This window comes from Rhea pennata, chromosome Z (assembly GCF_028389875.1).
Source record: "Rhea pennata isolate bPtePen1 chromosome Z, bPtePen1.pri, whole genome shotgun sequence".
NCBI classification, from domain to species: Eukaryota; Metazoa; Chordata; class Aves; order Rheiformes; family Rheidae; genus Rhea; species Rhea pennata.
The window spans coordinates 73133111-73147160 of NC_084702.1; the positions used below are offsets into that span (position 1 = coordinate 73133111).

Here is a 14050-nt window from a genome sequence, read left to right on the forward strand (position 1 = left end):
TAAGAATCCCAGCTATTTCAAAGACCTCATCTGCCACAGGCTCTGTACATCCATCAAATGCCATATACTGAACTGTCTTACTAGGGCTCAAAGCTGCTACAAATGTGTACACATGCCTAACCTTCAGCACAGTAAATCCCTTGATTTCAATTCTGCTTAAAGTTGAACTTATGACTAAATGTTTACAAGGTGGGGGACAGGGAGAATGATAAACAGCTATTTTTTTTCAATACTCTTGCTGTTTCTGTGCTTTCCTTTGCTGCATTCACAGCTCTTTTAGTGACATTGTCTGAGCAGTAGCCAGGTAAGACTTTTGTGTTTCTGTGATATTTTTCCCTAATAGCTCATAAAATCCCCAGTGATGTTGAATCTTCTGAGTTTTTCAGGACTGGCTGACATTGATTTTTTTTTATTTTTTTTTCCTAAGGTTTTTTTCCAGGCTTTTTGGCAGAGTATTTGACTCAGTGTTTGATTTCCTAACAGACTAGATTAATCTATGAGTGCCCTAGGGTAAACTACTCTTTTGCCAGCTGGTAGCTAGGATCAATTAGTAAAAGTGTATTTACATTTTTATTATTAGTATTATTATATTACTAGTAGTATGTGTATTGTAATAGTAAGGAATGTCTTCCTAGAAGAAGTACAATTTGGAGCAGGGAGCTGTAAATGGGTATTTCAAATCCTGAAGATCCTGAAAAAATGGAGTTGCACATTAAGGCCTTGCAAATTCCTGAGCTCTTGGTGACTGCAGCCTCACAGTATCCGTATATTTATAAGTATTGGTATAGATTTAGGTATGTATCCTTTAATGACCCAGATTCACTCCTGATTGCCAGGGCTTGCAAAATCACCCTCTGGCATCTTTTGGACTAGTCACAGTCTTTGAATCCTACAAGCAGTTGTGGAGTGATACACCCCAAAAAGGTGAAGCTGAACCTGTTCTGTGGCTATGTGACAGGAACTTCAGTCTCTGTAAGGTGGAGGGATTGGGTGCTGTCAGCATTTCAGGGAACAACGGCCGCTGCCTGCTTGTGTGAGCTGCAGCACAGAGCAGTTTGGGTAAGCAGCCACTCAGCCCCTTGAACTTCCCCTCCCAGACCCCACTAGCTGCAAATGAACCCCAGAGGGAGGTACCGATGGTGGATGTTAAGAGATGCAAATGATAACCCTCTGGGGGCACAGGCTTAGCACTGCTCCTTCAAGACTAGCCAAGAGCAATCCCTTATGAAGTCCAGCTGGGAGATGTGCCAGCATGGGCTGGTCAAGTCCCAGCTCAGCTCTTAGCTATAGAAAAAGATGCTAGGTGTCCTGATTGTATTAGCCAGACAAGTTTTTCTGGCATACAGCAGATAAGCACTCCATTCCTGAGTAGGAAATTTTCCCCCTCAACACAGCCTAGATGCCTGTCATCCAGATTTAAATGTATAGCTTTTAGACACCTGCAGTCAGGTGAGATGGATCCCAATCCTTAGCCAAGTGGTAGTACCAATGCTAGAGTGAACCCAGATTGAAGGAGCAGGCTGTGATCATGGCAGTGGTCTGGCTTACCTGGGTAAGGGTGGATGCCATTAGCAAACACGGCTTCTGCGGCGGGCTGCCCATTAGCCTGAGGCGGGAGGCCAGTGAAACCATTCACCCCAATTGGAGATGGGATGCTAGGCACAGCTGGTGCAGTTATGCCAGGAGGCGTGCTTCCACCTGCAAGTGGGGAGAACACAAAATCAGAGCTGGTGAGTATTGGAGGCAATAACTAGGTGGAGAAAGCTACTGACATGACAGCTGTCACCACTACATGGAGCCTAGCAGAGGCTCTCAGAGGAGGCTTTCCTAGATACCATTTAGCACCAAAGGCAAACCCTCAATCCCATCTTTCTACAACAGCTCCTCTCAGTTTCTCTTTGGAGACGGCAGCTTTGTGGGCTGCCTGTCTGCACTCTCTTATGTATATGTCTCGTATGTAACTTTACTCTGAATTTCTTCAGCATCTTAACAAGTTTGGCAGATCAATTTGTGCAGCCAGTGATGGGTTTTTTAGATTTCCTGTTTGGCCCAAGCCTCTCTTAGTAGAGTGAGCTCTCCCAGTCAGTAGAGGCAAAATTTGGGCTAGATTTGTTTCTTTCATGGAATCATATCCCTCTCCTCTTTCCTGAGCCCATCCAAGGTAGGGGAGGGCTGAAATAATGCTGTTTCTCAGTAACCCTTATCTTTAGGTTTTGGGGAGGATTCTGTTACCTACTGGTAAAAATCATTAAAATTCTGAGGGGACAACTGAATCCTTTGCTACCTTATCATCTTCTCCTATGTATTTTTATAATGAGTAGACATTCTGCTCTTCTAGCAACTTATTCAGGATATTTTTGAGAGGAAAAATAAACTTTCTATAATTATCAAATGATGTTTCTCTCTTGCCAGCTTTAGGCATGAAGTTAAAAATTTGCCAATCTTATCTTTGGCAATATGTTTCTGTGTCACAGTATATTACTGACTGAAAGTACCATTTGTGCAAGAATCCCCTTTTTAAACCAATTACAGACTTTTTTTCACTATAGCAGTGTTCAATGATGGGCTAGTCCAATACCATGCTTTAACAACTGTTTAAATCTGTGTTGATGCTTTAAAAAGCCAATACAGATCCATGAGCTTTTTGTCTTGATGAGTTCTTATTTGAGTAGCCCAGGCAACAGACAGTATTTCAGCTCATTTCTGAAACCCTGAACAAACAAGCTACTGCTTCTGCTTTTCTTATTCAAATGGTGTTGGCCTTTAAAAATGTCCTCTGTGGAGGTGTAGGGAGCCAGTGGTGGCAACCAGAGTCCAAAGGCAATGCTTTTAGCATATGCCATCAGCTTGCAAATCACAAAGGCTAGTTAAAATTTCAGTTGCTTTTCTGGATCTCGCCTCTATTTGCATAGACAATGTAAATCATTTTTTTCTAAAACTGCAGCAAGGGATTTGCACTTGCTGTTTTGCGTGTGTGTAAGGAAGTTTAGGCATATCCACCACAATTCTTTAATTTTCTTCTTATAAATAAAACCCCTGGAGGGGTCAGATCTGTAGCTGGAGTAAAACTGGCAGAATGCCACCACAGAAAACAAATGGCAGTGGTGCATGCCAGTTGTGGATTACATCCCCAGTTCGAGATGCCTTGCTCCAGCTATACCAGATGCAGATTTACAGCATGGAGGGAGGAAGGGAGAAGAAAGGGAAGGAAGACTAAATGAACTTCTATTACCAGGCTACCACCTAGTTAACACTAAGTGGTATAATACTTATGGTCACATGACAGAGTTGCTACCATAAAACTACGCAGACCTACTTTTTCCCCCAGATTATACCAATAATGGGAGAAATGCAAAACTTGCATTGAACTTTCAGAGCTGTCAAATTAACATCCTTGCAATTGCAGACAACTGTGGGAGCTAAACGTAACTCTTGATGGGGAACTTTCAAAATGCCAGTAGACAGCACAAAGTTATCGTGACCTGAAATTATCCTCTGAGACTACCTGCTGCTCTCCTTTGCATGCAGGCAAGCGAAAAGGCTAGCTTAAACTAAACAACTAACTTGCAGATGATTAAAGTTAAGTGATACGAATCCTGTTTCTAGTTTGGTAGCTGTACCTGGATCCAAGACCCCTGAAGTTCCCACATCCTGGGAACTCACCAGCATGAACTCACGGTCATGTCCTGACAACCTACTCTCCTAGAGATGGGAAGCACAGAAAACCAGCAGGATTAGGAATGCAGGAAAAGCAAATTCTGGCTCCTACAGCTTGCTTTGTAGACTCAAAGGGAGGTAAGGACCCAAGAGGCCTGAAGATACCAGCACAACGGTATTATGCTCAGCCAGTGCCTTTAGTGCCTCCAGGACTTCTGGTTTACTGGTGTCCTTTTTCTAGTACAATTTTCCTTCTGCTTAGAAAAGATCAAAACAATTTTTTTTTCAAATTAGCAAGTTCTTTTTCTAATGCCTTTTATTTAGAGAACTTTGAAATGTTTCATTTTCATTCCAAGTCAGAACAAAGATATACTTCAATGACTGGAAATCCTGCTATGAAACAGAACGATCATTTTCCATTTGGCTTTCTGAATGCTAACAAAAGCCAGCAGGAGAATTCATGTAAGGCTTCAAATATCTCTTGGCGACTCAGGAATTGCTTAGTGTTGTAGTCTTCCCTGCTTAGACTTATGTGAAACACATTTTCTATGCATCTTATCACAAGCTTTGTGGGTGTTGCAATAATACACAGAGTCATTTCAAAGTCTAAACATCTCACCCAAGGAGTAATTGTGAATGGACATTTCCACAACCATTAGCGAGGTCTGTCATGAAGGAAGCTACCTACTCAGTGTAACAATGGAACAATGCTAAAGTACATAGATTCCATGACTGAAAATTTCTCATGGGGTGAGTACAAAATTTTCTGCCATGAAATAAGTCAAGAGGTCATTTAACCCAGCATAATATTTTCAGGAATGACCAGTCATGGGTGCTCCAGAAAGCATGTAAAGACCATGAGCCTTCCTTGCCTATATCTGACAATGAGGGGGCATGCGGCACCTCAGAAGAGATGCTGAACTTACACAAAAGAGCTGGGATATTTTTCACGTGCTGCATATCACGGCAGGCACACAGTTTGGCTGTTGCATTGATATTTACGCACCTATGTCACAGAACTCACTCATTCTCAAGACGTATCTATATGCAATAGAGGTTGTGTTCTTTTGTGGTGGGGCCATCACAAACCATAGCCTGGATTCAAGCTTTTCAGGCCCTCAGAGCATTTGAATTCCAGGCATTCTTTGTTTGGCATTCTCTCTGCTCCCACCAACACAAAACAAATCTAACTAATGCAAATATGATAATCTTTCCAGCAGAGGGTTTAAAGGGTGCACATATAATTAAGCCACTTCTCTATTTGGATTTGCAGTAGCTCCATCAACTTGTTGTTTATATATATAACATTGTGTAAACATATATTTTGAAATGTATGATGTAAGATTTTTGAGTCAAGTGCTTTTTCTTGACTATCCATAAGTTGCTAAGGAACAAAATCTTTCTCTTTCATTCCTTCCTCCCTATCTTCCTTCCTTCCATTTTTCTCTCTCATTTTCTAACATAAGCAAAAGGAAAGACAGGTATCAGACCCCACAGGCACTGACATTGTTCTCAGCTACAGGTTGCAAAGAGGTGCAAAGCTCTGTGTGAACAGGGACATTTTCTGTGGCTGACAAGAGGTTAGCAGACCTTGATGCTTTAGAAATGGTCCCAAGTCTACACCGCTGAGATGCCTTATTCCCCTGCTGTCCAGTGTTTCTCAGCCACAAGGTATCTTTCCTGGCTGCTCTATCAACAGGCCCTTTACTGCTCCAGGTCTGTCATGGGTTCCACTATGTTCAGCAATAAAGCTGCCTCTGTCCTCTCCACCCTGTCCTCAGTAGCAGGCCCAGGTCTTGCTCTGCCCAGCACTGCCTGCACCCCTGGCTGACTGAGGCAGTCTTCTGAGCCTTCTTCTACTTCTCAACCCAGCCCCTGAACAGGCTGGTCCTTCCCAGACCAGCTTGATGCTTCAGGTTCACACAAGGGCATTTCTATCCCATGTCACTCTGATCGCAGTCCCATTCTGGCGCTACTCTCTAGGTACAACCAGCATCACCCACGAGACCTTTATGCCCCAATCTGTCCCTCAGAAGTGGCCCTCTGCAGATACACCAGCAAATTTGCTGCTCCTTTACCCAAGTCAACAGTATATTGCCAAACCCTCTGAATTCTCACTTCTTTCCTGCAGTGGTTTGGCCTGCAATGAGATTCCTCCATGACATCCATCTCCATCCTCCTGCCTCATGCCGCCTCCTTGCCCCCCAGGCTGGCCTCGTCACTTCTCAAGTCTCTGCATACGGCCCCTGGCTGCTGTAGAAAGCTCCCTCTCTTGTTATCCTTCTCCTCCACCATGCTTTGCATTTCTGTTAATAATTGTCACTCAGGGACTCCAATGCCCTTTTAAGCATAATGTCAGACCCACAATGACACCTTTATCACCCCTGTTAATCCCCAATCCTTGAGTTTGGAAACTGAGGCACAAAGACAGGATAATTAATATTTTTGAACTTGGGAGCCTAAAGCATCCTGCAACTTCCAGACAAAAGAAGTGGCCTGCTCCACTCCTTGCTTCTGATGGCCATCACCAGCAAGGGTGAGGTTTCAATAGACACTGAGCAAAGAAGAAGCTGGCAACCAATGTGTTCTGCCAGGTCTTATGTGGGATGTGGTCAGCTTTTCCTGCCTTTGCTGCATTGATCTCTTGTCTCAGTTCCTGCTGCGGTTCAGAACTGCCACTGGTATTTTTTAAAATTTGTGTATTATCTTCTGGCAACCAGGAGGAGATGAGGAGAAGGAGGAGAGGGAGGGTGTTTTCCAGTCTACCTCAGCCTACCTCATGCACTCATATTCCTGATCGCTTTCTGCACTGGAAGGGGTATTTTAATTGGTGTCTATTATTCGTCCCTCCCTGTGGGGAGGACCTCTTCCCAAGTTCTGCATGAGAGCTGCTCCTCTGGGGCTCATATGGACATTTCAGATCTGGAACTAAATGCCAAAGCTTGGCCTTCCACCACAGCTCAGACTGAGACACCAAGGAATGGATCCTCACATCCAAGGGGGATATCTGGATTTGGCTCTGATCCAGATCTGGGGCCTTAATGAATCCCTTCCTGCCTTTTTTTTATGAGTTACTTTTTCTTACGCTACTTGGAGGCCTCCAATGGGCCCTGAGCAAAAAAAAAAAAAAAAAGGAGTTGTGGACCTGGTGCTCTGTGTCTACAGGTCAAAAGCTACCACTAGAGCAGGCAAATATGGATCCTGCTATGTATTCAGGTTGATAGGTGGAGCTCCTTGGAGGCAAGAAGCTTGCAGTCAATGGAGGTCCAAGCTCTGGATGCAATGGGGACAGAGCTGGACAGAGTCAGCCATGTCCCAGCTCATCCCACCAGTGGAGATGCCAGTCTCAACCTGCTCACGCAGTCAGAGAGCCGGCAGCCCCTGGGCTTGGCGTGCTGAAGGCTGCCATTCCGCTGGCTCCTCACCAGGTGCACACCAAGCCTCCCACCACCGAGCCCCGGCGCAAGGCCTTACCTGAGGTCGGTGTCATGGGGGCAGCCGCCAGGCCGTTCATGTTCAGAGCCGCCATCTGCTGCATCTGGGCCGCGGCAAATGCTGCCATGGGGTTCAGGTAGCCACCTTGCGCCACCGATGCCATGATCGCGGCTTGCTGCTGCATCAGCTGGAACAAAGAGAGCAGGGAAAAAATATCACGCGGTCACCAGCAGGGCAGCCCAGGGAAGCGGCGCCCCGCGAGGCAGCCACCCCTTTCCAGATGCCACCCCGTCACATCTGTTGTCCCCTGGCCTTCCTTCTTGCCATGGTAGTAGGGCTGAGGCCCTGATTTATTGTTATCTGTAGGTGACAAATATCAGGTTTCTAATGCCGCTGGGAGGCCTCCGAAAGACCTTCAGCAGAATGGACCAAACCGCTCAGATTTCAACCTGACCCAGGCAGGGCACCTATCTCCAGCACAACCAAGCAGAGGGACTCTCTGAAGAGCTAAACAAGAGAAGAGATCCCCCCCCCCCCCACCCTAGTAGGATTACTACTGTGTGCCGGGAAAATCCCTTTGTTTTTCTTAATTTTGGTATTTTTTCCCAAAAGGTTTTCAAAGTGCTGCCTTTCTCAGGGTACCCACAAATGGCAGAGTCAGAGAATCAGGGCCCTATTTTCAGGCATTTTGGGGCAAGGATTTTGGAGCTGAAGGGTGGCAAATGTATTTGTATAATGGAAATGTTTCTGAAATTAACACCAGACTTTCCCTTCATTATTTTACACTCTGAACCTAGCCCAAAGACAATCCAGTTAATGTGCACAGAATGGCTACAATGAGCTTGTAAAATGTTCCTGGTGTGAAGAACAACCTAGATTAAGCTGGTTCTTGTCGCCCTTTCCTGGACATGCGTAAAGAGCTAGATGAAGTGCATCAGAGTTCCTGCCAGGCTGCACCTGATCAGTGGTGGAGGCTTAGGAAAAACTTGTAGAAAGCAGGAAGAGCAGAGAAAAACTTCACTCTGTTCATCCTCCAGCCCCTGGTAAAGGGTGACTTAAAGATAATGGCAGAGAAGGAAATAATGGTTTCTTACAGTGATTTTAGACATGACTCCTGGCTTTCCTCTCTCCAGAACATCGAGTGCCTTTATTTTGCTGCGCTCTGTGATTTCACTGTCTTTCCCATCAGGAAATCAACACCTGATGCTGTTGTTTAAGCACATGGGACATATTGCTCATCATTAAACAGACTCTAGAGTCCCAGTAAGGACTGGTTTCTTCCCTACTGTTCAGTTTAATATTGAAATATTAGCTAAATTAGCCATTCATAAACATATACACTAAAAAAAAAGAAACTTTGTAATTGCCACTGTCATTCAACTGCTGTCAATTTAACTGTCACCATCCAAGCACAAAAAAAAGTAAAGTGTGCTCTGATACTGACCTGCTGTAAAATCTTGGACAACTTTTGTAAACAAGCCTTGGTTTCCCCAGTGACAAAATGGGGCAGAGGATACCTGCCTCCTCACATAAGGGTGCCTTCGGATTTGCAGATGAAAAGTGCTATACCTAAGTTGAATAGTATCATTATCTGTAACCTAATGCAGATTGGTGGCAAGGTAGTGGCTTCCCCTTTGATTGTTAATTACTCTTTTTTATTATACCCTGCATAAGACACTTTAACATTTTAATTAGTGATATCCTGTTCTTTGTAATTACTGATGGAGTGATTAGGCAATCTTCTCTATTATAGCACAATGCTGATTCCCCTTTAAGGAGAACATTTGTTTCTAGGCATCGTTGGAGTTTACTCTCCAGATGAGGCCCTGAGTAGGTGGTTTTATAAAGTATGCCAAGGAGGGAGAGGGAATTTGTCCATCTTTAACACAGGACTGACTCCAGTGCTGTGTTTACTGACCCATATCTCATTTCCTGAGCTTGGTATTTCACTTTGGGACAGCTAAGGATAAAACTGGCTCCGTGGCTGATTGTGTAAATGATGGCTGGGAGGCAGTACCTGTAGGATCTGTTTAGTATTGCTGATTCTGGCCCGGCTTTTGCTGACTTCTCTCTATTCCTCCAAAGTTGACCAGAGCTGCATGTACAAGCCCACCCCCAAAACACAGAATGATGTACAGCTGGTCCTGTGTGTGTTGTGGTCAGCCTGCCCCACAGGTAACAGCCTACTCCTCATGTCAGAGACTTGTCTTACAGAACCTAGGTCAAACAATGGACTATGATTTTGATGTTATTATCCATCAGATACCTAAATACAGACAGGATTTTGTCTGAGCTGGTCATATTGGTCCCCTATTATGGTTGATGTGATACCAGTCAGTGGAGTCTAAACCAAGATTCATATTTCCCCCTTTTATCAAGTTGTCTTTGGGCAGATGAAGTGCAACTTTGTTTCTGCCTATTGGCTGTATTTAGAGCCCAAGGTGATCACTTCAGCTGCAGATACCAACACAGTCAGAGGAAATCATTCACACACCTTGCTTGACCCTGGGCAGATATTTTTGGACCTTAGTTCCCAATCATTTGAAAAAAAAGTATTAATCCTTTTCTGGTTTGTTTTTCACCTGTGCTGTAGGAGAAACAGGCCCAAGCTGGGCTCTATCTATAAGCCTGACTGAGATAATATGTTGCCACCTTAGTACAAATGATCGTACTGCTCCAAAGACAATCTCCATTTGGCACTCAAGAGCTAAGCAATCACTTGTGACATTATTTATGGCTTATGCAACTTCTTTTCCTGCCTGTTGATGTCTGTTAGCTGTTCAGAGTTAACTTCACAGTGGAAGGTGCTCCTCCTGGTTTGCTAACTAACCTGAATGTGTGGTCTCTTGCATATTCAGAGGGCTTACAAGTTTGCACTGAAATAACCATGTCTGGAGGGTATGCCTTGGCTACATGCATGCTATTTCTTGAAGTATAAGGTCATTCAGGCATTTCATCAAATATCTTCAGGGAGAAAGAAGAAAGTATTTTATCTCTCCTCATGAAAAAAAACAAAACCGCTCCTAACCTGCTGATTACTATGTCTAAAACCTGGTCGGTTTCAGTGAAACATTTGATCAAAAACATCCATAATTGCATAGAGACTGAATTATGAGCTTGAGGAGCAAAGAGGTTGAATTTAACTTAGGGTTAAAAAGCTAAGGTAGTAACAAGGTAGTAATTAGGCCCCTAACCTGTGATTTAGGAAACTAGGTTCACTTGATTCTGCTTCAGGAGGCATCCTGCAGGAAGTGGCCCCCTCATTTCTGCTATGCTTAGCACTCTGGGGATACCTGAGCAGCTCTGGAGGCTATAAATCCCCCTGCACGGAGAAACAGTGAGTTGGGACCCTACACTTCATGACCCAGAGGACATGCACCTTGCTTCAGCCCTTGGAGCCACCTTGTGAGGTAAATTTGGGTCTACTCTGGAGCAGGAAGAAATGTAGCATCCCAAACCTGAATATGGCTGTGTACCACAGCTAATGGGTTCTGTTTCCTTGGCTAAAGAGGGTACCCCAAGCACATCCAGAGACCACAGCCCTTGCCAACACTCCTATCACCCTTCTGCTGTCCTGTTTCTCGTTCATGTCTTGGAGACTGCAGCCTTTCCCTCCCTGGTTTGAGAGGTAAATATGCTGATGATCTGCATGGTGCCCAGAGGTAAGGGTTGAGGCGGCAAGGGAGGAAGGGCCTTCTCAGCCCAGCGACTGAAGGTCACAGCATGGCCAAGTATAGTTGCATCATGGGGGTGGGAGAACGGGAACTCAGTCACCTTGAAAGAACCTAACACGACAGACATACCTCCTTTCCCTCAGCATGGCTCCAGGGAGATTCATGAAAAGAGGGTAAGCCCTGCAAGGGTCACCAATCTCCCTTTCAAAACCCCCAGGGCATTCCCAAGTATGCTCAAATAAAAGTCACCCCACTCCTTTCCAAGCTCCCCCCGAAGACAAATGTCCCATCCACTCTCCTTTCATTTTGAAAGAGGCCCATTGTATGATCCCAGTTAATAAAGCTGCAGAAAGTGAGGCAGTGACCCCACCAGAGGCAAATCAATAGCAGCAGGACCCCTGGGTATTGTGTACTTTAAAATATGCCATTTGAAATGCAGATTTTCCATGCCAGGACTGGGGCCACAGAGCACTAATCAGAAAGGCAGCAGCCTTATTATCTCAGACTGTTCCAAGGAGATGGAGAGGAGCTTTTCTGTTCCTCAGCTAAAAGGACGTATTTCCTTTTACTTCTGTTACTTCCTTGGCATGATCTTTGCCTCATCATTTAGACTTTTTTCCCCACTCAATCTTATAGTTTCATCCCCTTCTTTCTCCAGCCTGGCCATTATTATTGCTCAGATATATACCACCTGCAGAGACCAAGAGATGCTACCAAGCAAGTCAGGGCCCATGGATAGCACCTCTAGTACTATGAACCTGCAGTCACCATCCCAGGGCTTAGAAACTGATGGGCAGCTGGATCACCTTCCTAGTAGAAGGTGATCCAAAGCATGAGGAAGGGTAGTGGGTGATAACTGGTCAACAGAGAAGGGTGGAGGAGTCACCTCACCCACTTTCTGCTAGCTCAAGTTGAAGTGACTCAATTTCAGCACAGATCAATGCACAGATAGGCACCTCCATGAGGTTATCTGTCCTATTGCAGCATGGGAGATTAAGATACGCAGGAGACAAAAAGCTGCAAAGGATGCAATCTTACAGCTATGCCAGAGCAAGAGGTTGATGATACTAAAGACTGCAGGTCCCTCCCCACGCATCACCACTGCCTTTGTACCAGAACAGATGTGTGCACAATACTGCCAAGACCCAGGTCTGGAATGACACTAGCAGAGCGTTAACCACGCAGAACAAGAATGCATCACTGACTGCCAGTTCTCCTCTCCAAATGGGCTCCCTGCACGGCTGCTGTCAGTCCAATGAGGGGTTGAGGACACATGGCCAGCGGTGAGGTGGGGAGGTGGGCAGCTGCCTTGGGCATCAGGGAGCTGCTAGCTACCAGCATCATGCAGCCGCATGCAGTGAACGGAAATAATACCCTGTTCCTAGGTGTATGGGGGAATGAAGTGAGTTAGTCAAGGCCAAGAGCTCTTGCTAGAAATAGGGCAAAGTTGCTGCCATCAGCCTTCCCAAGCTCCCCCCCCCCCCCAAGAAATCCACGTGAAACCAAAGAAGGGGAAGAAGAGAGGGAAGGATTATTTCTATTTTTTTTTAATAGGATGATCACTACCCTTGGTGGAAGCTTACTCTGAATGATCTGATGACCTTCTCATTTTTTCAGTGTTATTTTCTATCACTGTCTCTGAACAGCCTGATGTTTTGTTTGACTTTTTGTATTCACTCAGTAATAATAATAAAAGTAATAAAAGCATCCTTATGCTTTCCAACTCTAATGCTCTATACAAACACTTAATCCTCATGGTATTCCTGTGACAGAAAGAGGTAAGTAACACAACAAATCAGGCAGTAAGAGGACTCATATTTGGTAAAATCATAGAATTGACATATTCATGTCTGTTTTATCTAACTGGCCTTTGAGAGTAAAAACAAACAAAAAACCCTCAAGCCTTCCAAGAAGCAGAAGATATTCTGAAAAAAATCAGAAGGATCTTTTAGACATTTTAAAATGTCTTCTTGGAAACTTAATTTCTACTTTGAAAATATAATTTAAATTGAATTAACATAAGAAAAACCTAAATAAATGCACAGCACATGGTTTCATGTGTCTTAGTATCTTTCTGCAATCTGATACACAATGATTTGGATTTCTCATTTTTGGAAAAATTTGAAAAAAAAAAAAAAAAAAAAACCCAAAACCTAAAAGAAAACCCAACCCAAATCTTTGTGTTCACAGTTTCTGAATCAGAGAGTTGTCAATCAAAAATACACTATTTGCCTTACTACAAAGTCTTGTAGCTTCAAAATAGCTTCCTATTATGGAAGGAATCAGAAAAACTCATCTGAGTAACTGGTATTATAACAACTGGTATCAAATCTGCTGTCTCATTTTGGTCATTTAAATAATAACAAATATATATATTATGTAGTCCCTATAAAGTAATTTTTCCCTTCATTCATAGGGCTAGTCAAATTTTTTTTAAATATGCTTTCAAAATAATTTCACCGTATGAACTGAATAAATATTGGAAGAAATGATTCTTCCCTTCGGCACTATCTCAGACCATTTAAAAGAAAAATCCTTTCATCTCCACAGGAGCTGGGGCAGGGAGGTGGAGGGGGCAGATCAGCTTTTATGGTCAACACTGTAGAGTCACTGCAGCTTTGACACCCCAAGGTGACCACTTCTGACGACTACTGAGATCTATGCAGTGCTAGTTGTACCCAGATTACTGCAATTACTGTCTGCAGTTCAGGAACTGCAGCCATTTGCACTCTTTTGGTGCTAGGGGAGCTCGGATTTACTGAAGGGGAAGGACTTGCTTGAGGCCGGAGAGCAAATGTTACAGTTGCCCATGTCGCCCTGTCCCCATCTGTCTGTTCGTACTCACTAAATCTATGCCTGTCCCCTGCTGCAGAAATGCAATCAGTCCCATGACTGGAATTTGGCCAGGAGACCGTGGCTAACACTCCCATCCCATTTTTTATGCAAACTTGATTTATGACTTTGATCTTATTTTAAATAATTTAAAAATTAAATAATTTATACAGTATCTGTCACTTTCCAAGGCTCCTTCCTTTGTTCTTGCTTTGCTCTTCTGCATTTTTCCATCTTCCCAACCCTTTCTGGTCTGCACACATTTTCTTTTCTGCATTGTAGGGCAGCAGCGACATGAGACAGCTGCTAAGTACTTGCTACTTCCTTAAGAAAAGAGCTGAAGGAACTTTTGACACCACAGCTTTTTTGGGGGGCTAGGACTCTACTACCACCATTCATAGTCTGTTTTGAGTTTTCTTGCTCATGATTTCAGGCTTGTCACCTCATTGTTT

General features: G+C 44.1%; 1 protein-coding gene across 1 annotated transcript in view; it reads right to left on the bottom strand.

The window, feature by feature from the left end:
• CELF4 (CUGBP Elav-like family member 4) overlaps positions 1 to 14050 on the bottom strand; it is a 709411-nt gene that overhangs the window by 66137 nt on the left and 629224 nt on the right. Inside the window, exons 7-8 of the mRNA XM_062599561.1 lie at positions 7132 to 7279; positions 1549 to 1698 (exon numbers count right to left, since the gene is read on the bottom strand). Coding sequence (XP_062455545.1) covers positions 1549 to 1698; positions 7132 to 7279 — 298 coding nt within the window. The remainder of the gene's footprint in view (positions 1 to 1548; positions 1699 to 7131; positions 7280 to 14050) is intronic.